The 27,534-nt window shown below is 37.3% G+C and overlaps 1 protein-coding gene across 1 annotated transcript; it reads left to right on the forward strand.

Moving 5' to 3' along the window:
* Cv-d (crossveinless d) lies at positions 1-26,589 on the forward strand. The gene is made up of 29 exons (XM_026641927.2): positions 1-60; positions 1,869-1,912; positions 2,238-2,428; positions 3,437-3,529; positions 4,005-4,127; positions 4,594-4,737; positions 5,073-5,194; positions 5,408-5,564; positions 6,257-6,351; positions 6,783-6,951; positions 7,392-7,638; positions 7,751-7,914; positions 8,481-8,701; positions 9,971-10,163; positions 12,824-12,961; positions 13,638-13,731; positions 14,249-14,350; positions 14,907-15,021; positions 15,386-15,532; positions 17,575-17,695; positions 18,511-18,602; positions 18,970-19,164; positions 20,400-20,544; positions 20,964-21,194; positions 21,806-21,910; positions 22,891-23,017; positions 24,615-24,729; positions 25,331-25,429; positions 26,411-26,589. Exons 2-29 carry the CDS (start codon positions 1,882-1,884, stop codon positions 26,571-26,573), a joined length of 3,939 nt encoding a protein of 1,312 aa, XP_026497712.2. The 5' UTR covers positions 1-60; positions 1,869-1,881; the 3' UTR covers positions 26,574-26,589.
* Positions 26,590-27,534: the final 945 nt, after the last annotated feature.

Genomic DNA, 27,534 nt, shown 5'->3' on the forward strand with positions numbered 1-27,534 from the left:
CACGGTGTCGGGAGCCGGTCGTGTTACACATGCATACATACACTTTAAACGATTCACTAAGTGAGTACGACAATTCATTAATCAATATTTCGTGTGTAATATTAAGTTTTATATAAGTGGCAATGATCTCAACCTGTTGATTTCGTAGTAGTCACAGGCTTCGCGATTAATACTTCTTGTTTCTGTGTGTGCATCATATTTTCTCGCAAACATTTTCTGTTATTTTGATTCCAATATTGGCAGTGGTATTATTGTGTGTCGCCTAATTTATTAATTAAATAGGTAATTAGTTACTTGGTGGTGGGGCTCTGCGCAAGCCCGACTCGGTAGGTACCACCCACTCATCATAATCGTATTCTACCGCTTAACAGCAGTACTCAGTATTGTTGTGTTCCGGTTTGTAGGGTGCGTGAGCCAGTGTAACCACAGGCACAAGGGACGTAACATCTTAGCTCCCAAGGTCGGTGGCGCATTGGCGATGTAAGAAATGCTTAATATTTCTTATAGCGCCATTGTCTATGGGCGGTGGTGACCATCAGGTGGCCCATTTGCTAGTCCGTCCTATATCATAAAATAAATTATTATAAATAACATTAATAAAATTTATGTACACTTTACGATTATTATAAAAAAAAATCTTAGCAAATTATAATTTGATACGGCGCAGGTCGCAGAGGCCAGTCTCTAATTCGTCGTTTCGACCGTAATGTCTCAAGGCGATGCGCTCGCACGCTATTCTGACACTTACATCCTCGAATTGTTACAATTAATGCAATCAATTTCGCTTGTCAACGATTTTCACTAATTATCAAAAGTCAGACGGTGAATGTTTAACACTGGCTCACTATCTGATCACTGTTGTAAAGTATTGCTGTTCCGGTTTGAATGGTGAGGGAGCCAGTTACAGGTTATACGTGTTTGCTGGCTTTATAGTGGTTATGGAATGGTCTGACATTGCCTACAATGTCAGTGTTTGTGGGCGAGGTGAACACCACCAGGTCCTCAGCTTCCGAAAACAAAAATAGACTTTCTTAATTTGTTTGTTTATAATTATCGTACAGACCTCTTTGAAACGAATAGGAAGTTAATAAAAACATTTTAAAAGACTTTCAAATAAAAATTGTGAGATTGAAAATACCAATATACGCGACTAGTAAACAAAAGTTTATCTTCGGGCGGTTGTGACCACCCATTGCTCGACATACTTGCACGTCTACCTGGACAGTCGAACAGGCTTAGATACGTATCCGTCGATCGTTACGACACAGTGATGTCGATTACATACGAATCCTTTCATTCGTTGTTTCATCAATTACAATTTGACGTTGAATTTAAATTCTGGAATTATTTTTACATTGGTTATTGAAATGCAAGCAACCGAGTTAAATATTGCCCAATACTAACAATATTGGTTTCTTATAAAACGTTGGGACCCTAAGACATACTCGTAAGTTGGGATTGAAATTAAAAACTAATGCTCCCCAAGTTTGTGACGTCACACACCTATAACCAAAATGTTAATATTTATTTGAATCCAAGTTATATTTTTTGTATGGATTTGTAAGGCGTGACAAAGCTACTCATTGAGGCATTTCAATTTAGATGACACACACCGCTTGAGTGCAGGGGGCAGTGTGCAATACACACGTGGCAGAGTTTCCGAAACATGTAGGTTTCCTCACAATGTATCCCATCATCCCGAATCAAACAGCCGCGGTGCCTCGCGAGATGTTCCAAGTGTAATCAATTTTGTTTATTCCAATTTAATACAAGTAATACAAGCAGAAGGTCGTAAGCGCCAGCACGTTAGTTGAATGTGTTGACGTTTATCGTTTCGTTGTTGTCGTATAAGTTTTGTTTGTTTACAGATAACGGGACATAATGATATCTAATTGCTTGTTACTACTAGTCGGTGAGTTACTTCTCGTATCTTAAAATTTGTTTTATATTTTGGTCGCTTAAGTACCGTCATTACTGATTTTTAAATTAATAATAATCTATTCTAATAGTTTTGAGCTGAATAGTTCGTGCATATTTTGAATGCGTTAAACTTTGAATGAAGCAGTCCGATTTAAAAATAAATATTATTCTATTTGATAGCCGATTTACTGAGAACGGTTAGACTATGTAACATGTTACGTCCCACTCAGCTGATTAGACCAAGTTCTAAGTTTATCTTTGAAGAAGGCTCAACTTCTGTTTTAAAAGTAGAAATAATTTGAATAAACAAATTCCAGGCATCTCCCTCTCATCATCAGCTGGAGTCCAAGTACTGTTTCCAGAGCTCAGACAGTACAGCTACATCTTGAAGACGAACGTGTCGACCGGAACGCCCTCCGTCGACTCTTACTGGACGATCGAAGCGAGATTATTACTCACTGTTTACGATAACTACACCAGGATCAGATTCAAGTTAGAAGACTACGGGGTAACTCGACTTCTACTAATAACTGTTCCTTTCTTATGATATTTTGATGTTGATGAGGTTGGCGAACGAGCAAATGGAATACCTAGTGGTGAGTGGTCACCACAGCTCATCTTTGGAACTAAGATGTTAAGTTTGTGCCTATAGTTACACTGACTCACTTACCTTTCAAAGCGGAACACAATAATGCTAAGTACTGCTGTTTGGCGGTAGAATATTTGATGAGTAGTTGGTACCTACCCAGGTGGGCTAACGAAGACCTACCACCAATTAAAGTATTTTGATATTATAATTGCAAAACAGGACAGACATAGTTCTACATCTTCTTGTACATAAACCAAGAGTCATAACCATCGATTGAATGGTGCTGGAGTTGATGTGCTGTAGCGCCATCTAGTGGGGAATGACCACAAAGTGATCAGTGTACGGATGCATTTCATTACAGGGATACATATATGAGAATCTTCACACAGGTATACCGACGTTCAGTTTACATGACATCAACACGGACATCGCCATCAATAATTCACTTCGTGTCTTATTTCGTTTATTCGAATCTTTACTCATTCACGTCTCTCTAACAGCTCGCTCAAAGTTAGTGTATTTCGATATCGAAGTGCGCTATAATATGAGTGTAAATTTTCACTAAATGTTACTTTCATTTACAACTAAATTATTGTTATTTAGTTATTAACTGCACAACATCTAGGTGGTACCCGCTTGTTATTGCGTGAATTGGCGTAAATTTGTAGTATTAAATAATATATTATTTGAACGCTCATATTCAAAATCAAAATATACTTTATTCAAGTAGGCTTCTACAAACACTTTTTAATCGTCATTTAACAAACTATATTAAGTGAACCATTGGTTCGGAATGTAGATTCTACCGAGAAGAACCGGCAAGAAACTCATTAGTTACTCTTTTTCAACGTATAAAAATACAGTCATGTTAGTTAAATACAATTATATATATATGTATCGAATCAAAATGTCTTTCTTTTTTTCCAGACGTCGCTCTACAGCCAGAGTTCTGGCTACTCGTCGTATCAGTTAGAGGAAGCTTCTGAGTATTTCAAATGGCCCTGGGATGTAGATTATCAGGTTAGTCAAACTTTAGCAAATATTTACTAAATTTTGATTTTGACTGTCTGTGAACAATAATCTATTTTTAAAAGTCTATTTCCTTCCTTGGGGTTCAAGCTTACTTCGTGCCAAATATCCGATTCCGAGTTCCGAGTTACCTACTTTTGAATTTATGATATTAATACAGATAGATTTAACCACAAGTGTATATTAGAGGATACTCATTCTTCGAACAAACACTGATGTCACGTTTGATATTGTTGGCTATGTGTAATAATGTCTCCTAAATTAACTTCATTAACCGAAGCAAATCCCAAAATAACTTAACATGTGCCGCCGCACCGCAGGCGCGTGTGTGCAAACGTAGATTCACTGTTTCTTTACTCTCGTAATCCAATGTAATAAAAACTCCACACGACCGTAAAATATTAAATTCCGGATAAGAGAACGTAAATATATTAAAATTTGAATTAACTCAATCGCTCGCATCCAGGAAAATGGCTTCATCAGCGCCCTGTACGTGACGGATGAGCCGGTGTGGTGTACCAACCTGAAGAGGGCCATTTCGAACAACTTCCAACTGAGGAAAGACATCGGCTCCTATACTAACGAGGAGGTAAATATTTTACCAACTTGGATTATCGAAGCTAAATGATTTCCAAATGCTGCCCTCCACAAAGAAAGATGACTTGACATTTCTAAAATGCCGGTTGCCTTAAATGGATTCGATAATTCCTGTATGAATGTCTAGAAAATCTATAAATTTATCTAGAAATCGGATATACTTAGACTATTTTGCAAAGGATGCACCTTCATCCCGTAGTAACCTATCACCAAATGGGAAGCAGATACTTCGTGGCGCAAATATAAATTACACATTTTCGGAATCCATAAATAAAGCCGTTTTTTTATTTAATACTCGATTCTTTACATTTATATAAATTTTTGGCGGGGCATGAGATTTGGAATAAATCTTGAATAAAAACTAGTGACATATAATTAGTAGTTTATAAGATACATGGGAACAGATGAAGATACATACTTCTGAGTTAGTACTGAAATCCTAACCTTGAATTTTCCAGCCGTGTCTCTACGAGAGCTGCCTCATGGTGTACACAGCGAATGGTAACACCATAAGGAAGTACAGTTCGTACCAAAAGGCGTCTGTCGTTTCCGAAACCAGCTGGAGCTCTGTGCCTTGGGGTGGCGATAATGGCAGAGGAGCGGTTAGTATAGCTTACCAATTTCCTACGTGGCAAAATTGTTTGCTTTTCTTACAGCTGAGTTTACTTAACCCGCTCAACGCCAATATATTAAATAGATAATATTTAACTTAATTCTTGACAGTCAAAGTAAAATTTACACCAGTTCGGACTGAAAATCCAAACCCAGAGCTGAGTCTTTTTTTGAGGTACGATCTTAAGGATCAGTGATCAAAAATAGAAACGCAATGATAAAGTAATCTCAAAAAAATCAATGGTCTTCACAATGTAGATGCAAACCTGGAAACCTTTTCCTTATAATATTATTCGTGCGCTAAAAGTTTTTGTGTTTATTTCAGCCAGAAAACATAGCGACGTCCGAGCGTCTCTTCGAGTTTAATGGGAAGAGACTCAACAGCTTGAGCATGCGAGGCGTGTTCCAATACAGAGTCAGTGGGCACGTGCTCGGGGTTACTTCTGAGTAAGTACGTCTTCTTGAAAAGTAAAGAGATGCCTCCCAACCTATATGCCACTGCTATTCGGTAGATGGTAGGTAGGTAGGTAGATAAATGTAAAGCTGCCCTTAAGGTATGTGTAATATGTCCCGAAGATCCGTTAAGGCACTTTCCATAAATTAAGTTTTATTTAGAAATCAATAAATACTTGATATTTTCAAACTTGCGTCTCATACCAGGCTCTCGCTCTCCTACGACACCGACTCCCCGTCACCGTCGGTAGAGAAGTTGAACATGACTCGGACCGGCTTGCAGTACGTGGCCGGGAACTTCGACGACTGGACCACCGGCATCCGCACGGTCTCTCAGAGCGAGCTGAGGAACAAAACATATGAGGTACAGAAATAAACTTCAAAGATACGCGTCTTCCTTCGGTGCTACAGCACTACGCAAAATCTGAGTGGCTGCGGCCTTTCGTAAGTTTTTACTGCCGAAAAATACTGTATAATGCTGTTTCGCTTTAAAAGATGAGTGGGCCAGTGTGCTACGTATAAAACATTCCTTACATTGGGGTCTAAATCCGACGTATAATGCTTTGCTTATACTTCTTGCAGTGCTCATCTATGGGCAAAGATGAATTACCACCAATTTTATTAGTGTTTTGGAAAGTTAAGAAAACAGACTTAACTATTCCTAACATTGTACACGCAATGCCCGTCCCGTGCAAAGTTAGCGAGTGTTCGTTGAGAACAGACATTAACATCATCACCTGTTCCGGGGTTCGTTACTTTACTCGTATTGCCCGAGTGATGTTCACGTGTCCGTGTGTTCATGGAATCACGATCGTTTACGCATTCGTTGACCGAACGTCATCGAAATAACTTCTTTGTCAGCAACTACCTAGTTGCTTAAGAGGCTACCTTTGGATATCTGTATATCTTTAGGTATTGGGTTCGATTCCCGGGTCAATGAAAAATTCGAACAACGGTGATAAAGGAATTGTTGTTGAATTTAAAGGCAGGTATTTTTCAAGATTATTGTCTATAAAGACATTTCATAAAACAGTAAATTATTATTATTAATTTCAGATCCTCTTAAAAATAGCTAAGAAAGGAATAGACGCAGATAATATCGTCAAGAATGCGTCCGTCATACACAGTTTGGATTTCATTCATCTCTTGAAGTAAGTATTTCATGATCGTTTACATTTAAGCAATACACTAACAATAAGCATATTACATGTACCTCAATAACAAACATTTACTATTAAAAACTTTACTGGAATTTGCGCTACTCCGATTGATCTTGTGTTCGCTGATTCCAACGTTCTCCAGTGTCACTTTCAAAATACCAGACCATCTGGTCCTGTGCAGCATACGTTCCATTCTCGGACTCAAGGTATACGTTCGAGAACTGCTCTTCCCCATCGGCTGTCAGCCGTTCGAATGAAACCTAGCCTGTGGACTCAACATTGCGCTTGCAGCTTGCTAACCCTGCAAGTTATGTGCTCTATGACCTTGAGTTTGCAAATGAGGTCGACAGCACCGTCTCGTAGACGACCACACGTGTGGTGCGTCTTATTTAACTTTAATATAAGCAACTCGTTATTTCCAGCACAGTTACTCGTCTGTCATACGCATCTCTGGTAAAACTGTTCGAGGACCTGGTGCTGGGCACGAGCTACGACTTGGAGACGGCGAGGAATATATTTCTGGAGGTCCTGCCGCATGGGAGGAGCGACGCCTGTGCAAGATTTGTCAAGTATTTAGTTGTAGAGGAAAAGGTTTTTATTTTAAATTTTTATTTAATATTATTTTTTAATAAATGAGATTCATTTTTGGCATACAAGATTTTTTGTTTATAAGTATAATTCTGCGCTAAGCCGGCTTAGTTAATTGATTGTCGCTTGTAACGAATAATTGTATTTATTATTATAAAAGTAAAGTAAGGTCGGTTACTCACCGGGAGCACAATCACATATGATAAATTTGTATGACACTAAAAGAACTGACTGGCGAATGCTCAATGTCGAATCCTAGACGTTACATTACAGACTCCAGGGTGGAGGACCACCCTAGCAAGACAAATTTCACTGGTGGGCAAAGTTTAGAACTCAAATTAAGCTGATCCACTCTAAATAACATACGCGTGTAACATATTTAATCCTTTGACTTTGATTTTGTTAAAAATATCCGAATCTTCACAACGCACCCAAAATTTCAGGAGAAAATCGAAGATGCAACACTTCTCTCCCTCATTCGTAAGCTGCCCTTCAATGTGGCAAATCACAGTCAGAATCTTCTTGAGGAGCTGGAGACCTTCACGAAGCTCGGACTGGACTTTCCTTCAGACATCAGGCATGCGGGAATTCTTTCTTTTGCCGTTCTGGTCTCTAAGACTGCGGAAGCGAGAAAGGTCAAACAAGACTATTTTGATAATATCGTTGTCAAATACTTCAGGATGTACAGCGGTAAGTAATTGATAAAGAACAGGCACGTTCACATAGAAATCGGTACAAGGAATATTTATACTTATTAGTCCTACATTAATTCACGTATCTGTTAATCGAACGTTTCTTTCAGATTGTCCCCAATACTTAGACCGCATGGTCTGGCTGCAGGGACTCTGCAGTTTGGGGTACACGGCCGAGTCGTACATTCGCACAATATACGCCGATCGGACGAGAAACAGACATGAGAGACTTTGGGCGTCACTGGCTTGTGGACACGAGAATCGAGGATATGCAGTGAGTATTGGCTCATTGGGCGGGACATTGTGGGAGCCTGCATTCTAACCTCGGGTCGGGCCAATTAAATTTCATCAGTTTTTCTGCCAAGAAATTGTCAGTAACAAAGTTTGGAAGATGTTCACACTCCTTTACCTCGAAAATTACGTCAAACCTGCTATCTTTCTGTTCGTGGCGAATTACCCCTAAGTTTTATTATCCCCACGGATTGTGGGATATTTTGATAAATAATCGTAATAGTATGAGGAAATTTATAAATATTTTTTTAATTCTGCATCCTGTGTATGCTTAAAGCTTAAACCAAACTTGGAAGTCTAAATGATTATGATTATGCTGGTATCAGTTATGGGATCTTTTTAATTAATGGTAATTGTTAATGCAAATGAGCCGCCTGATGGTAAGCGGTCACCACTGCACACTGTTACACTGGCTCTCTCATCCTTCAAACTATAACACAAAAATACTAAGTATTGCTATTGTATGCCCAGACAGGCTCGCACAGAGCTCTACCACCAGGTGAATTAATTAAAAGATAAATCATTCAAAACACTTTACTCCATATTTAGGCTTTAGAGACATCTTTACCAATTCTATTAGACGAGCAAGAAGACATCCAGCTTAGAATAGCGGCGTTACATGACATCCTCAGCTCTGGGATGCGAGAAAGTGACTTCCTCTTCATACACGACTTCATAGCGACCTCCAGCAGCAAGGAGCTGCAGAGGTTCTGGTATACCACCGTGAAGAGCCTGGACAGTAACAAATTCTTCAGCAGATACAGAAATGTGTAAGTGTTGTTGATATTATTATCAATAAATAAAGTGTCCATCTCGTGACCCTCAACAGATGTGAACATCGAAACTAATGTTTTTTTAAATAATGTATACGTATATCATTTAAATTTAAATAAACGAATACACTTTCTACCACCTACTCATCAGATATTCTACCGCTTAGTTTTCAAGACTGGTTGGTGTGATGTTAGGATTTTTTATTATTTCAGATAGCGTCAATGTCTATGGGCGGTGGTGACCACTTACCATCAGGGACCACTTACCTATTAAATAAAAAAAAACGTGTAGAAAAATCAATAAAAACTTAGAGCTTAGTTAATAAAATGAAAATTAGCGACAAAGTACACGCACGTAGTACACGCCGCACACTCGAGGCACTAGAGAGCGGCGGTGCAGAGACAAGACTGTGTACAAGATGGTCTGTCCAGCTTTCTTACTCGCAAAGCAATAGACGGTTCACGTTAAAATAAAATATTTCCGGCGAGTAAGAAATAAATCAAGAAATAAAATAAAAAAAAAATGTTGCAAATCATGGCAGAGATTTTATCTTAATCTTAACAAAACGCCGACAGGCCTTAACCGAAGTTTGCGTGTCGGTCACGCGAATGCATTTCCGTGAGCATTTTGTTTAAAGTTCATTTCGTGCTCGACATAGAAGGAATTATTATGAATATTGCATCTGTCGGATGGAATTCCACCGCATGTATATTCATGTAATTTTATATTTATGTAGTGGAGTAGTCTGGGACAACTTTGAACTTTGCTTATTAGCAAGTTTAAATCTTTTGTTGAAAAGCATTAATACGAGTAGATGATTCAATTTATGTCTCGTATAAGTTGTACAGAAATATTAGTATAACAAAACTGTATGAGGTTAGTATTCACATTCGCAATTCCCATGATTTTTTATTTGAGAAAAAGAAAAACTACTGAGTCCATTGAGTTTTCTCTGTAGGATGTTTATTTCAAGCCGCTGGTGACTATACATTCAATTTGATCCTGTATGGCGATTCAAGAGTGCTCGTAGAAGCCTACTTGAATAAAGTATATTTCGATCTCATTTGAATAAGCTCCAATACTAGCAGGACAGGAAACCCAGTCACGCGGATAATCGCGGGCTGGTTATAATACTAATACAGAATGAAGGACAACTTCACTTCACGCTCCAAAACTCACTTTGACGAAAAATATACCTGTATAAAACTCTACATCAAGCAACAACCACGTATCGAGTTGAACTGATTTCTAAAGTTTTATTTCAGAGCTGACTACGTCCCATTTGTCGCAAAATATGTGAGGAATCCTGACACAACTTACTGGGCTACGAATAACTATATAGCATCTAGCGGCGAGCTCAGTCCCTGGGTGCAGCTGATGAGCGTCGGGGCCGAGCCGGCACCCAGCCTCGCAGCGCTCACTGTGTCTTCCGGAGGACGAAGACCATACGTGGCCTCTGTGAGTATTCATACTGGAGTGCATTCATTGGTTGACATATCTATTGATAACATGCAATATCAACGGAGTCATACACCGTCCCGTAGTGCCGATTAGGCCCGAGCCCGATGGATGAGTTTTATATACTCAACCCAGAAACCGAATAGAAGAAATTGGTCAAACCGTCTTCAAATTCAAATATTTCTAGTAGTGTTTACTCGCACCAGAAAAAAAGGAAGAAAATATTTTATCGTTACCAAATTCAATCCGCAGTCTCAATTGTAATAAAATAGTACTTTCATCCTCCTCTTGTTTCCGTGACAACATATTCTGTTCCAAATCTATTACTTTCACAGGAATAACACGAGACAATGCCCGAGTAAAATAATATGTTGGAACTCGAGCAGACGAGTCTCCCGCAATTTGGATTATTTTATGCAAAATTACCTAACAGCGCTGAGCCAACATTTGTACCCTTTAAACTAAAAGTGTTCGCATGCAAATGAATGAGCGGTGAAAATATAACGGCGACGACATTTAAATAATTACACAATAATAATGCGCCTTGTTACTATCCAAGTTGCGTTAGAAGATAACAAAAAGTTCCGACTTATCGTTAACCAGCCTATCGCTAAAGCAGATGGAGTGCGTTGCTTTTTTTTGATATGTAATTGAACGAGCACATGGGCCACCTGAAGGTGAGTGGTCACCACCATAGACAATGGGGCTTTAAGAAATATTACACATTTCTTACATCGCCAATTCGCCACCAACCTTGGGAGTGAGATGTTATGTCTCTTGTGCCTGTAGTAATACTGGCTCACTCATTCAATCCGAAACACAGTAATACAGATGATATAAAATAGATATAATGAAATAGATAAATCTCGCTGTGAAAATTATAGGCCAATTAGTATATTATCTTGCTTAGCAAAAATATTTGAATCCATTGTTTACGATGCGTTATAATACCACATCGAGCCTCGATCTCACCTAAACAACAAGGATTCATTAAGCATCGATCTACTTGCTCGAATTTGTTAGAGTACAAAAATTACGTGTGCTGTGCTATTGGCAAGCAGTTACAAGTCGACTCTATCTATACTGATTTTTCTAAGGCGTTTGATAGAGTTGATCATAAAATACTGTGCACTAAACTTGAGCAATATGATATCCACGGTGACATATTGCGTTGGATAGTCTCGTACCTTGACAATAGAAGCCAGTTATTTGCTATTAAAGAAGAATTCTCTTCCAGGCAAGGTTACCTCTGGCGTCCCCCAGGGATCTCATTTAGGTCCCCTGCTCTTCATCACTTTCATTAATGATCTAATTGAAAGATTAGAATCACCTTGCTTATTGTACGCCGATGATCTTAAAATTTTCACTATTGTTAATAATTTTGAGGATGCTATGATACTCCAATCACATTTAAATAGTGTTGATAATTGGTGCAGAGAAAACAAAATGGTGTTAAATGTCAACAAGTGCAATGTTATTTCTTTTACAAATAAAAAGCATAAATCTAACTTTAACTATAATTTGAATAACGTTTGCCTGGACAGAAAGACCATCATTAAGGATTTAGGTGTTTTGTTTGACGAGAAATTGAGGTTTAATAGTCATTATGATTACATAATTAATAAGAGCACACGTCTTCTAGATTTTGTTCATAGAGTCACTAAGACACACACATTTCAAAAATCCTTACAGTTTTCTACGTCTTTATAAATCGCTAATTTCTAGCATCTTGGAGTAAAACTCAACTGTTTGGTCTCCTAACTATGTCACTCACAGTGATAAAATCGCACGTGTACAAAAAAGTTTATTTGTTTCTTAACTCATAAATTGGGATTACAAAGGAAGTTAAATTTGTATGACGACAGAAATAGTTATTTTAACATGCTTACCCTTAAACAAAGACTTGTGTGTAATGGCCTCTACACTTTACACAAAATAATTCACTCTAAAATAGATTCTTCTGCCTTGTTCTCATATATTAATTTTAATATAAAATTTAGATCTCGTCGTGCACACTTGAATAGTTTCGTACTCAGTGTTCACAGTAATAATACATCATATTATAATTCAATTGTTAGATTTTGTCGTACTTACAACGATTTACTTTTAAAACACAGTGACATATTAGACATATTCAATCCCAATTTCCCAAAATTTAAAAACATTTTAAGGAATATTATATCTACGATTCAATGATCGACTGGATGGATATACTTAATAATTTGTATGTTGTATTGTTATTAGATTATTAGTTTAATAGTAATAAATATTCAATGTTATATAGATAATTTAATTATTAAGGTTACATAATTCCAATTTATTTTAATTTATATACTATTTGCTGTAATTTATTAATTTTTGATTATTATATAAAATAGTACCAGACTGCATTGATATATAATTGTTAGGAGCATGCCGTGTACACACGCTTAGGAATGTAATCTAGCTCAAAATTGTTTAAGTCTGTAATTTTAATGTATGTTCTGATTGTATTCTGTTTGTGTACCTATGAACAAAAATGTACCCTCACCGCATTATGTTGTATTCGCTTTTATTGCTTCACTATAATGTTGCGCGCGTTCCGTCTGCAATTTGTTTTATATTCTGAGTAAACAGCGATTCGGTTCTTGTATTTCTCTAACATATTCGGCGTGTTTTAGATCTACATCATAGCAGAAGGCGTTGCTTCGAATTTGTTTAAGAAAATATACAAACTAAACTCCAAAAATGACAACGTGGAAAAGTTAGTTAAAGTTTTGGAAAAAATGAAGGTCTCGAATTTGAAGACACCAGAAGAAGTAAGTGGATTTTTTATTATAGTATTTTTAACCTTTGTTAATTTTATCTGCGAGTTTATTTTGCCTTCTAAATCGTTAACCAAGTGGGTGTAGAATTTCTTAGTTTATGTAGAAGGTTAAGTTATATTCGTATATGCTTTCTAGTTGTAAATGACGTTATTCTAAAACAGTCATTCGAATTCATTATTAAAAATGCATGTTATGCCTACTATAAGCCCATTGAGATTTTTTCGTCGATTCTTTTCAAGTCAGGGTATTTTCTTTTCCAAATCAATAAGTGTAATGCTTCTATATTGAATAAAGTAATATGATTTGATTTGATTTAAAGTCTATTCAATTATAATTTTGACGATGAAATAAATACATTTTTAATAAAATTTTATCAGGCTTTAGTACTATAGTTAGTTTAAGCTCGTCAAACTAATAAAATCAAAATTAAAATGACTCTATTTTTAATTGGGCACTTAAAAGCAATTAATTTTAAATCATAATGACACATAATTGTACGTATATGATGTGTACTCCTCCGGAATGTAAACTCTACTGAAGTATAACGGGCCAGGAACTCTTGCTGCAATGACATACATACAATACACAGGTATTTAATATTATATGTGTATTGCTCACACACGTTTCAGTGTTCTTTCGTGGAAGTAAATGTTCTGTGTGTCTCCAGGTGCACATCGACATCGTGGTGAAGGTTCACGATAAGACGGTGTTCGCAACTCACGTCAACCAGTCCAGGTTCGAAAGTTGGAACGAAAATGATAGTAAGCCTTTCATATTGTTTTGTCGTAAGAGGCCTCGGCCTTAGCAGCGTCACTCAGCAGAAGAGCGTATGGAAACTCAGGCCAGAGGCCAAAAAAAGGATTGATATCAAGAAATAACTCAAGTTTCAAATGTCTCAGCCATATAAAAAAGTCTTTACTTTACACACTAACCTAACTAACTACACTAGACACTATTTTCTCTAAAAATGTTAATACGCCAGCAACCTGTTAGGTCCCTTATCCCTGTAATTACACTGGCTCACTTAAAATCATAAAAATGAACAAACCACCAATAAACTTCATCAGCAATTTTACGAGTATTATTTTAGTCTATGTATATTGAACGTGTCGTATAAAATAGAGTGCAAATTTTTCTATCGACTCGGCCACCTCGAAAACTTTATACAGAGTGTCCCAAAGCCGTATATAAAACCTCACGAGCTTAACGCCTGAAAAAGTTCGGACCTTTTATGATAATATTCATGAATATTTTGCAAGAGTTTTGTGATTTTTTCAGTTAAAAAATCTATAATGGAGTTTCTTCGCTTCGGGAGTCACATCAACCAACAGATGGCGTACTATCCGGTGCAAATGGATGTCTACTTGCCGACTGAACTCGGTAAGGGTCAGACGGACATTGTAAATGCTAAAGTTATAAAAATGACGGAGAGGTTGTTTAGGATCTGGAAAGTTCGCGAGGCGACCCTAGATGTTAATAATAATGTTGTAAAGAAAGAATAGCTTAGAAAAGAGAATTGCCTTTTTATGTAACATAGTTAATTGCTCTGGCAAATGCCGCCTGCAGGTAAGTAGTCACTGCTCAATGCTCATGGACATTACTATGAGAACTATTAATCATACCATCAATGTACCATCGACCTCGGGAACTGAGACGTTATATTCCTTGTGCCTGTATAACACTGGCACACTCTCATTTCAAGCCGGTAAAAATAGTATTACTGTTTGGTGGTAGAGTCTGTGTTGAGTTGCTGGTACCAATCCAGATGAGTCTGCACAGAGCCCGACCACAGAGCGACGCTTAGTTACATCCTTGCTTTTATTCGTATTTGTATGACTTCTTTGATTGATAGATTAGATGGTTCGATACATTTTGCAATTAGAAAGTCTTTAATACGGAATCTTTTCTTTTTATGATTACTTTTTGTTGTTTCCAGGTACACCGATCCGTCTGCAGTCGTCAGTAGTCACGTTCACATCAGTGAGAGGGAACATCACAGCACCTGTCGAGCCTGCCGACATGCTGTACTGGAAGAATGACCTGCATATACGGTAAATAACGGCCTTGTAATTGAATTAAACCCGCAGCTGAGTTAACGCCTTATTCAACTAGATAAGGTTTTGGAGCGTGTTCCGCCACATGTTGAGGTTTTAGCTGTCGGTTGCAGACTTGTATCTGACACGAATTATTATAAATACAAATGCATAAAAATGAAGCACTTTATTACACGCAATAATCTATGGATAAAAAAGTAGACGGTTGGGGTAGCTTAGTTATCGTACGAAAGTGCAGTTTCATTTTGAGATGATCATGAGAATATCAATCAGTACCGTACAGTAAGATGGATGGGGACCTTCGATTGTAGATTTGGCTGCGGGTCGAGGTCCGCCGTGACGCGCCGCCGCTTGTTCTCAGGTACCAGGCGACGAGCGTGACGTCGCTGTCGACGTCGGCGCCGCTGCTGCGCTCGCAGCACGGCGTGCGCCTGCAGCGCTCGCTCGTCACGCATTTGCCGATCAAGTTCAAGGTCGGCGTGGAACCCGTCGAACATAAGAAAATCACGTGAGTTCTGTTAATCACTGACGTAAACACAGACGGAATGCTTCTTCTGGTGGGTTGATTTTCATGTGCTCTTCCTAAAAGACCGAAATCAGATTGGTTCGCAAAGAGATAGTAACTGGACTCCAGGTGGCGAAATGTATAGGTCGGGTCATTCCCAGTTTGGAAGCCTGTTTTGTGTGACAATGAGCGCGAGGACACTCCTTAACCAGCACGACTGGACATAATATAAACATGTTATTTGATTTGCTTATTTGCATCATTAATGAAACCGTTTCCCTTGGGGTTACGGTTTAATGTTTATCGGCAACTCCGGCTAGTGTTTAATGTCGCACGAGCGATAATGTTAAAGTATAGGCTGGAGTTTAAAGGTATCCTCAACCGTTCGTTTAATGTACAAAGTATTTAATTTATTATATATGTCAGAAAGATTTCATATGATTACTTTATCAAATCAAACAAATTCAAGTATTTGGAGGGAACCTCTGATAATAAAGGGAATGAATTTTGAACTCCACATATTAAAAAGCAAACACTAACTATTAGGAAATCCTAGCATTAACAATATGGAACATTTCTGATTTCTCACATTTGCTTATCATATAAGCAAATGTGAGAATCGACAAAAGACCTCAGAAATAAAGAATATATTCGATTCATAGTGACACCAAAAATTGCCGCTCGGAACATGATGTCGCGGATCGCTTACTTTTCAGCGATCAGTCTCGTTGGCGTTCTCTTACGATCAGTAGTAACTGATACAGAAGCTTGAAATCACTTCGAAAACTTTCGAGCTCGAACAAATATTCAGAAAGAAAATATTCAGGCATCCAAAGTTGTCTTCTTAAAAGAGTTGTTAAGTTAATCCGTCGATTGATTTTTCTGTCTCACTTCACGAGTGATCTTGATCAAATTTTCCATAATAAAACTTAATTTACATAAGATTGATTTCATTAAATCAAAATTTAAAATCACATAGCACGCCAAGTCTCAGTCCAAACTGTCTTCTCAAATAAGGTCGAACCTTACGTTCTATTGTATACAATAATGGGTAGTTTTATTTGCTCTAAATTATATTTAACGAGGTAATAATAATAATATTTTATTGCAAACCATTAGTGCTGAGTGAGTGTTATCCGTCTATGTGAAGTGTTCCTTCCAATACAATATCGAAAGGTTACATTAAGTTCTTAAGACTGTTCTTATTTTAAATTTATTCAAATCGTGAGCGCTTGAATGTGTGTGTGTTGTTTCTATGGACGGCATACAGACCCACACACGCATATACTTGCAGTTTATAAATATATTTGAAAGTTTATTAAAAAATAATTTGGCGATAGTTAATAAAAAAAATTAACAATACTATATATGTATATCAATACAAACATTAAACACTTTAATAGAAACAGCGGCAAACATGTATGAGCTCGAGAAGTAAAGACACACGTGTAACGTCCACTTTCTAAAAAGGTCAATTCATGCTTTTCAGGCGAGGTCTTCGCTTCTACAGTTATACTCCGCAATTTTTACGACTTTTCCCGTTCGTTAATTTAAGCCTCGTGTTAAAAAAAACCAATAATAATGAACACGCATTATGTTAAAGTTTAAATTCATAGATATTCTTATCAACTAGAGAACTCAAAATGAATTTGTAAAAATAATAAACGAAACTATCCGACTTTATAACAACAAATAATAATCAACGATTACATGAATTACTTTATTTACTCATAATTAACACCAAAAACCAACTGAAACGCGGCATATTTTCTATGGCTCAGAAATAGTACGTCCGAAGCACCAAAATTTCGCGCCAAAATGTGAACCCAGGCCTCTGTGACAGGTGTGTGTGACCGCTCGCTGTTTTTTATGTATCATATACAAGGTATTGATGCATTATGCTTTAGGCAGTAAAATATATAAAATCCTTGATATTTATGGACGTTGAGAATGTTTTATTCAAATATTTTAATTGTGTGTATGTGATTGGAGGGAAGGACTGACTACTGAATTTCTTTCTTTCTTAATTTTTTGTTCGTTTGCAGTCTGACTTGGCCGGACCCGTTCGCGCAACACGCGGGGGTGGCTATACACTCCCGAGTGCAAGTCGAAATGGACTCGAGGAAGGGACTCGAGGTCGTCTCGGTGTCTTCCAATGGAGGGGAAGTTGGTATTTTTTTGTCTCGTTTATTCAATAAATATGATTATTAAAATTTTTAACAAAAAATAATAATTTACATCAATTAAAAGATAAAATTTCCGCCATCGCAATGGTTTTAGTGGGTAAAAATCTAACTTTTTCCGGTCCTCCACTGGCCCGCCAGGGTCCTTTCTGAAGAATTCTACTGTGTTAAAAAAGGTCATAGTATTCAGTGAACCGAATACTATGAGCTTTCATGTAGATACACTAACAAACCAAGTGACATTATTGTAACTACTAAGAGCACAGGATCACACAACAATTTATCAATTCATACAATCCAAAAGACAAGTTCCGTTCTGATCCAACTCCGGTAACGATTAGGCTAAAAAATGTATTGATTATTAATGATCGAACTTTACTACACCGAGATCGGACCGAGAACGAACTGTGACATGACAGATCGACCCCTACCGACAAGAGCAACAGATGCTTAAATGTTATCACTGATAGGCCTTTGAAACGGAACTGCTGTTCGTGGTAGGACTACGGGCCTCTTGCTGTGTAATATTAATGCTTTGTTACTGACTCTATAAAACTTACTAACATATTATGATAAATTATCTTAAAATTTGTGAGATGTTTTCAAAGCTCCCACACTGATAAAATTGTAACGTTGCCGTGAGACATTTTATATCTATTGGATTTCGACCTCCTTTCCGAAGAAGGTAATTTAAGTAATAATATTAACTTAAACCATGTTCCACACGTGAAAATATTTTGCATGAGTACAGTTTGGACGCATCATTACCGTAATACTGAAATAACGATTCGTATTCAGGACGACAGCGGTGTCTTCTTCGACTGCGAGAGAAAAATGTCCGGAGCGGAAGTTATAGAAAAGTACATTATGTCCAAATTTATAACTTACGAGTAAGTCAATTCTTTCGAACATCAAGCATAATGTGTTCCTAACTTAATGGCGTCCACGCTCTCGAAGGCTCGCCAACTGTGCTGTGGAGATGTTACAGTGCAGATGTGTGTGTGCAAGCATAAATATACTCTCCAACCTATGTACTCGATCTACTTCACTAACATAATATGTAATTAAAATGTTAGAAAAGAGTAACTTTTGAGTATTTTGCCGATTCTCGGTAGTCTACTTTCTGAGTCGTGAACATAAAATTTGAGATTCAAAAGTGCTTTTATGAGTCTACTTGAATAAAAAAAAATTGGTTTTGATGTTTTTGAATTTAAAAACCCTTTATCAAATTATAAATTATCAATATTTATGTTCCAGCATGTTACCGTCACAGCAGTCTGTACTGAACTCGGTGGAACGTTTCATGACCTCCACCGGCTGCGGTCTCGTCGTCCCCCCCACGCGCCCCACCCTCGCGCTCGATGAGGTCCTGCATGTTGCCTTCAGTTTCAAAAATACTGTCGAGTTTGATAAAATGGGACTCACATTGAACACCGTTCTACGTTACTTCAAGTAAGTGCTTGAATTTGTATATACATACAGTATTCAATCCACGGAAGAAAGAGACGGAGGTATCCTGGCCGATTTTGGTCACGACTGCCATTCCAAATAGCATCAATCCGGCTACGCGGGGATGTTGTAGTGCCAATACTCTTACGAAAATATTTCTATTGCAGCATCGTAAGGTAACGTCGGTACTGGCTTAAAGATGAATGGTTCATCTAATTGGGATAAACCACGTGTCCTTTTTTTTATAATTACTAAAAAGTTTTTATTGATTTTGTTATATTAGAGACTTTCGTTTTTTAGAAGTATAATGTATTTTAGTTGTTATTGCGTTGTGGCCTACATAAACATTTTCATATTTTAGTTTTCCCTTTCCGAGGCACAGGTGTGTAGAATTGCCAACATCCCAACTCTGAGTTATGATTCAACAACCCCCGATAACGGAACTCGATTGTTCCGTCGCACTAACTTACGAACAGACCGACGAGGTGCTGAAGATATTATAGAGGGAATCAAAAGGAGTTTATTTTATTACCGAATAATATTTTCCCTTCCGTGATGAATAAAATCAAAATTATGTTAATATAATTGCTCAGTGATTTCAAGTGATAGGGTTATTCACCATCGCGTATGTCGGAGAAGTAGTCGGGTTTACAGCTTCCATCGCAGTGAAACGCAATCAACTTAAAGAATCTTTATTCGTTATGTTAACAATTTATTGTCTTTTCACAAAACGTGTCCATGCAATATGGCGTTGCTATAACGATGCCCGTTTCTAACGCGTCCTCTTCGAATGAATCAAACGGATATTCACAACTACGACTTTTTATAATAAATTAATGCAATTACTGCAAATTCATTCTTAAAATATAGTTTAACATTAAAATAAATATCTATTTGGTTCTTATTATTAAATATAGCTCTTAATTAATTACAATTGAATTACTTAAAAAATAATATAATATTTTTATTACATAGTCCGTTATGACATATTACAGGTGGCACTGCAAGACGAATCCAAATTAAGTTTTACTTATTGAATAATAGTGTTTTAGAAATTTACATAATAAAATATAAACATTAAAATGATGATTGACAATATATAATTATTATTTTATATTATTAATATTTTAAACCGTTGCCGATGAATGGCGACTTGCGCCCATATGTACATGGTGTACATAGCTTGTAATGGCCTTTTCAGCCTGTATGTTTTCCATGTGTTACAATTAAATTTTCAGAAAAAACAAAGACCGAGACGACGAGATGTTTTTGAAAATCGACGCGGACACAAATGTGGAATGTGTCGGTAGAAACGTCTCCGTGCAGTCGGTTCTGTATGTGAACCAGCCGTTTAAAGATGACCCGAATAAAAGGTTTTGGAAGGTGAGCTTGGCTTATGAGCATTTTCTTCGGTACAAACGTTTGGTCTGTAAATTTAAGTAATTTTAACTTGTTTGATACAACTGACACCACAGACGAAATAAACAATAATAAAGAGCTGATTTTTAAAAAGATTTTATTAAAACTTACAACCAAGTTACTGAGTCATTCCCTTATCCTGTTTGGCCTGAGGTACCGATTGTGCAAATCATTTTGAGTGTCTTTGACTTCCACTCGGTGTACTGGCTAGCTTATAGACCTATAAATCCTGAGGTTCTGGGTTCAATCCACGGCCAATAGAAGTTATTCCATTTTTATAATTGCTTTTAAGACCCAAACCCATTCAATTGAGGTGTGTTTTACAATGTACAACCATTACGTGAAATCGTCATTAAATGATAACCACAACTCTTAACTTCCAGCTGTGCTACTTCGAAGACGACACCAGCCACGCGCCGGCCGACCAGGACCTGAACACGCACCCCGCCGCCTACCACGGCCGCACCACCGTCACCTACCGCACGTCGCCGGCCTACGAGCCCTGCGCCGCCGGCTCCGGCGACAGCAAGCTGACCATAGAGTACCGGGGAACGCCGAAGTACAGCTACGGAAACGTCGAGAGATATGTCGAAGTTGACATTAAAGGGGAAAGGGTGAGACGAATTCCAACTATACTTTACTAATGTGTAAAACTTTGTGCAAGCCCGTCTGGATAGGTACTACCCACTCATAATATTACATTCCACCGCCAGTGAGCCAGTGTAACTGCAGGCACAAGGGACATACAGCTCACAAGGTTGATGATTCAAATGAAAAGGCGATGTAAGAAATGATTAATATTTCTTACAGATATGTCTATGATGGTGACAACTCACCATCACTTCGCATTTGCCCGTTCATCTATATCACATTTAAAAATCACTTATTAAAAAATAAAATCTCTTTCGGATTGCTAGATTAGCACATTGATATTTGAGTGAGTTTTTATATTTGAAATATAATGAATACCACCAAAACAAAAAAGCTGCCAAACTGGCTAAGGAAACTCATTGGGGATTTTTAAAAGATACATCATATACAGAATAGCCTGAAGTGTTTATAAGCCGTGGACCTGTCGCATTAAAAAAAAAAGAAAATGAGAAATCGAATCGAGAAAGTACGTTGTTAACTTCGTCGACACTCCAGCGCTGGTATAATCATTCGTGATTTCTGTCGTCATTGATTTTGTAGACAAATGTCAAACGATTCAATGTCACTCTTCCAGCTGCACCAGTTCGACCTGCTCCCAGGATTAGGTCTGGGTCCCGGAACACCCATCGCGCAGCTTCTGGGCACTCTAGACTTCATCAACACCTCCGCGATTATTAAGGTAATGTTTTTTGTATTTCATAAACAATTATCAACCTGCATCTGCGCCCTGACGCATACTATTGTGTTCTACCCGTACCAGCCGATTTCATTCCTGATTGCCATTATTACCGAACATTAACCAACTGTCGGAGACGTCGATTATAGTGCACAGATACTGATGCACTTTCGATTTCCTAACTCGGATAGTTTGCGGAAATAGGAAGATTTCAAGAGCAGAACCAACGGCTCCACGTGCATTTCAATTCATTGAAGTGGATACAGTGCTAACTTTTGGGCTTCGGGTTCTACTAAGACAGTCTGATCAGAAAACCCATATGATTAGCCCGACTAGGGATTTGATCCTCTGTACCATGGTCATGGACAGTCCGATAAACTCTGTCATAATATTACTACCAGTATTCATATTCGTTACATCGAAGTTTGCGACACGTGTGAACTGCGAAGCCAATGAACTCAGCCCACGTTATAATATAAATAATATATATATATAAATAATGTCAAGTAAAGGTTCAAAACTAAATTACAACTACAAAGATCACTTTATAACATTTATAGCCTTTCAAGTCGTAGAGTCCTCTTGGATCTTTTGTTTTTGTACAAAATAGTCAGACATAGAATGAACTGCCCTAAAATTCTTAAGGGAATTAATTTTAACGTGCCTAAGAAAGCATGTCCACGTTATCCAATAAGGGTATGTTACATTCCATCTTTTACCATCGAAAACTAAACTAGGACAAAATGCACCTCTTGTAAGATTAGGTAGAACTTATAATAAATACTCAAAGTCACTTGACATTTTCGGGGATTCCATAAATAAATACAGAAACAACATTTACTTTAAAATTAAGTTAATACAATAATGATTCAACTTCTTTTCGAAAGAAGTTACGATTTGGTTTTATTTTTGTCGCGTGATTGATTCGTGACATTGATTTGTTTGCTTATGATCTCTTTAAAAACGTTTTCGTTTTGAAATAGGAAAAAGATGGGATAGCGTCGGTGATCGTTAACAAAGGAGCGGAGATCCAGTTCGAGTCGGACAGTTTCGCGTGGCTGCTCGACAGTTGGACCTCCATGCAGCTGATGAAGCGGTTCGGAGTATACCGTGAGTACCAGTGATACTACTACTCCTTATAAATGCCCCCTCCGGTTGGCAAAACTCCCTAGAGTGGCGCTCGCGTGTTCTTTTCAATATACTCGTAATGTCTGTTCGTATATTTTACACGTCCCTATTTCTGAACATTTTCATGCATTTCCTCTTTATATAATAAAAAAAATACCTACCCTTTAATATAGTCCATCGGTCATCATAATCACGAAAAGAATCAATTTTTAAAACGAGAACGACAATTTAATCATATTCAACAGAAAACACACACACACACACACCTACAGAAATCTCTATTATAACAAATTTTATTTTTGTTTACATTTTATATATATAAATAAAGCAAAAAATTAATATATACATCAATGGAAAACAGTAATTTTCTGTATTTTAATATTTAATGTAAACATATACTATATATGCTGTATAAGGTTCATAATTAAATTAAATGTGATGTCGGTATATCTGTGCGATTAACAGTCTGCGACACCCATTGCCCGCTCAGCATGAAAATTGCCACACTACGTGTAGTCACGGACGAGGTAACCATACGATCTACTTAGTTGTTACGCACCGCTGGTAGCGGAGCAGGACATCAACTTTTATGCCATATAAAAAAGGCAGGACAAAGTCTGGCTGAGTTTGCAATTTCTCAAAATCAGCGACAACAACAATATTGTTAAAACAAAAGAACACGAAACGAAATATTCCCTTAAGTTTTGTTCGAATACGAATTTCCACCAGCGCCTGTGTGGTCATTTTATTTCGGTTGCTTTGAAATAAGTTCCTAGTTGTTATACGTTGTTATGTTTTTGGAGAGCCAAGAAAACGGTAATGTTTTTAAAATAATCTGCAAGACCTGATCTGTTATTTTTTGTTTTTAAAGCATTTTTGTGGAAAAAATAATTGAAATATTATCGTATTCCGTCTCACGTCATTTAATTTGGACCGATAATAATTATTGTTTTAACATTGACAAATAACCCTTGCCTAATATTTTTTATAAATTAGAAGAAAACATGATATTTAAATTGTAACTTCATTTTAAATAAATTTTTGAAATTACATGTTTGACTTATTTAGAACAAAGCTATAAAACGTGATAACTCAAAAATGGTTCACTGGTGCAGTATGCATACGGGGATTAAAATTATCGCCAATAATCACCCTGACCAATGACTAAACTGAATTACCAATGACGCTGTATATTGAGATTGTTTTTTTAGTTTTTATAAGTCTATTCGTTTTAAATTAATACAAATGCATGAAACTAAATAGATTCATGAAGCGATACAGATTTTATTTTTTAGCGATATGGTCTAGTTTTTCTAGATGATTGAATCCTATATTTTCAAAGTTAAAAGTCAAATTTGTTCTTCATTAATAAATAAGATAGATTTTTAAGGTTTTAATTCTATTATAAATTAAGAAACACAGATATAAAAATATACATATATTTTATAAAATATATCAAATATTAAGTCCAAAATCCTGGCACCATAACCTATTTGCATTGCCAAGCTGATACGCGGACGAGCTGCCAACTCGTAGATCATGTAATTAGATTTTAGTTTTTAATCGATCCTTGCTCCAGGTCAATGTCGTCTCCAAGAGTCGACGATACAAACGTTATCCGGTAACGTGGACCAACTCGAGCAACTGCAGTGTCCCGAGAGACTGGTGCTCGCTGACTGCTCCGAGACGCCTAGGTAATGTGATTCTTAAATTCATTATTGGTATTCATTTGGTTCCCACCTGTAATTCACTACGCAGGAGATAGTATGGAGTTCTATATGTAAAAACTAATTCTTGGAGGACGACTGACACGCAACCGAGTCAAGATAAAAGTCGACTTCGTAGATACCATTGAAAATGTTAACATTCTTAGCATATGAGTAAGTACCATATCGTCATCGATTAACAACCCAAAGATTTAGACTGTGATGGTGGCTGCCAATAAAACATGAAGGCAAATTAATAAAACGTAAATTAATTATGACATTAGATAAACAAAGGCACGAATACACGTCCGAAGAGATAAAACTATAGTGACCAACTGCTTACGAAGACACAAACAGACTGTCTCTCTTATAAATCGATGCGACCGCACCGGGAACGACGTGAGTTGGTGTCCTGACTTGCAAACTTAGTGTTTTTGTTGAGAATAAATTGACAGGAATACCAAATAGTGTTTATGATATCCATAACTAAGAGATCTACAGCTTCACAAGTTCACGAGACGCTCAATTAAACTTACATTAGTGCGTTCTACACAACTATTAATAAATTTTCATGAATGTCTAATTGCAGTTTTGTAATATTGCGTCAACAAAATGGCGGCATTATAATGTACGACGGAGAGCACGCCTCGTACAGCAGCGACACCTCCACCAGGAGCACGAATACAGCGTGAGTTTATTATGTTTTCCTAAATATAGTATTTCGAAGTAAGCTTGTACGAGCACTTTTGAATCGTTAATGTTCCACCGGTGGGATCCTCGATCTTACCGAGAAGAACCGATAGGCAATTAGGATATCAGCGGTCCTAGACTTTCATTCCTATTACTCCGGTGACGTGACTTATGATAAAGACCGCAGTAATATATTTACATTTGATGTCTCTATTATTTTAGAATGTATTTTGTCTCAATTCATCAATTTGCTTGGCGATCAATTTCAAAAGCTTCCCATTTGCGCCAACCCTGGCTCTCAGTCTGATGTGATAGCGATCTTCAATAATTTTTCTCACCAGAAAACCTCGATACAACTATTTGAACTGAACCCCTGGAATAAAAACACACCTTCCAAAAATTACAACTCTAAAAAGTCAAGACCCTATAGAAACCTGGTTTCCATAGAAAATTTTAGTAAAAATTTAGTTTCTGGGATCAAATGTGTCGTGATTAAATTCAATAGATATAAAACCTACCGCCGCGGAACTCCATAGTTATTTTTTCAAATTCATTCATTAAACTAAGCGTAAACAGCGCAATGGTTTACGGGCCACCTAGCGATATTGACAGTCGCAGGATCGATCCTGACCCCTTGGGCTATTGTCGTCCCCACTCCTAACACGAGTGATAAATTATATATTAGTAATTCCTCGACTAATTTAGGGCATTGCTACTATTTAAAAAAAAATAGTAGTAACTTAAATTCCTGTTTGAATCCATAACATTATGAGTTAGCTATGAGAAGAAAGACTACAGTGTAACAATCGGCACAAGGGATGTCCCCCATACTGGGTATAACGTGTCTATGCCTGGTGTATATAATATAACCTGGGTAAGGTCGATGCGGCGTTGGCGATATAAGGAATAATAATTATTCCTCACAGCGCCAACGTCTCCGATGGTGACCACTTACCGCGCGGTGTATTTTTGTTTTCAGATTAATACCAACAGACGACGGCGTGAAGGTCATCTCGAATTCGACGGGAGTGACGATATACAGGCGGTACAACGAAACCGTCATCCTGATACCGTCGTCGTACCTGCCGTCCGTCTGCGGGGAGTGCGCGGGGAGCGGCGACTTTAATAGCTGTTCAATATAATTTCGTTTAAGTAAAATCGATTGTTTCATTACGACCACTCTACTTAGCGTGTTTCTTGTTAAAGTCAACGCCATAATCGAACACGATATCATCCAGACCAGCCTGGGAATTCAAATCGGCAAAGGAGAACTCAGTGGATACATTTTTTCAAGTCAACGAAGACGGGGATTGAATACGCTGATTAATTTCTATAAGAAAAGTTATACTTTGATTCGACTATTACATACGTATATATGTATATGTTGAAACATAAAACCGCCGCGCTCTGTGATATATTGTGAACTCGTGAGTTATTTTCCAGTGAGTTGTTTACTGAAATTAAGGAAATTGTATTTTGAGACGAGTTAGTTCAGTGGATAGGACAAGCTCTACTAAGTTTGAATGTTATCAATGTGGAATGTATAGTCTTGATATTTAATTCAAAAATTCAAAATATTAATTTGATGTTATATATCATGAAAGTAATGATTTAGTTGGCCATAACTTGAATATAATACGCATATAATATATTATTTATATCCCGTAAGATCAAGAATATTAAAAAAAACTGAATTCCCATTAGTCAAATGATTTAATGTAATTATAAAAACGCTCCGCGCTATGTGTAGGAAAAATAAACAGGCAAGTCTTTGAGCTATTAAGGCAACGCAGAAAAACATATTGATAAATAATCAGGTCGGAAAATCACCCTCGTATATCTACAAAGGATGATTTATATTTAAATATTATTTTTAAACGGTGCGCCACTTCAGTGATCAAAAGACGTGCGATCCGCTCGGCGTTCGACGCTCGAATGACCGTTTTGACGTCACTTTAAATGTGGAACGCGGTGAGCGCGAGTGATTGGTCAGGGTGACCATAGCTAATAAGGTGTGGCCTCACTGAGCAGAGACAACTTTGATCGCTCTTACGCTCGGCTGCCTTAATCTTACAAAGGGTCGCTTATGCATTATAATGTGTT

This window comes from Vanessa tameamea, chromosome 29, assembly GCF_037043105.1.
Source record: "Vanessa tameamea isolate UH-Manoa-2023 chromosome 29, ilVanTame1 primary haplotype, whole genome shotgun sequence".
Taxonomy (NCBI): Eukaryota; Metazoa; Arthropoda; class Insecta; order Lepidoptera; family Nymphalidae; genus Vanessa; species Vanessa tameamea.

Coding starts and splice junctions, on each gene's coding strand:
- Cv-d (XM_026641927.2), top strand. CDS start 1,882: ATGATATCTAATTGCTTGTTACTACTAGTCG. Junction 3,530..4,004: donor CCTGGGATGTAGATTATCAG/GTTAGTCAAACT, acceptor GCTCGCATCCAG/GAAAATGGCTTCATCAGCGC. Junction 15,022..15,385: donor AAGAATGACCTGCATATACG/GTAAATAACGGC, acceptor GCTTGTTCTCAG/GTACCAGGCGACGAGCGTGA.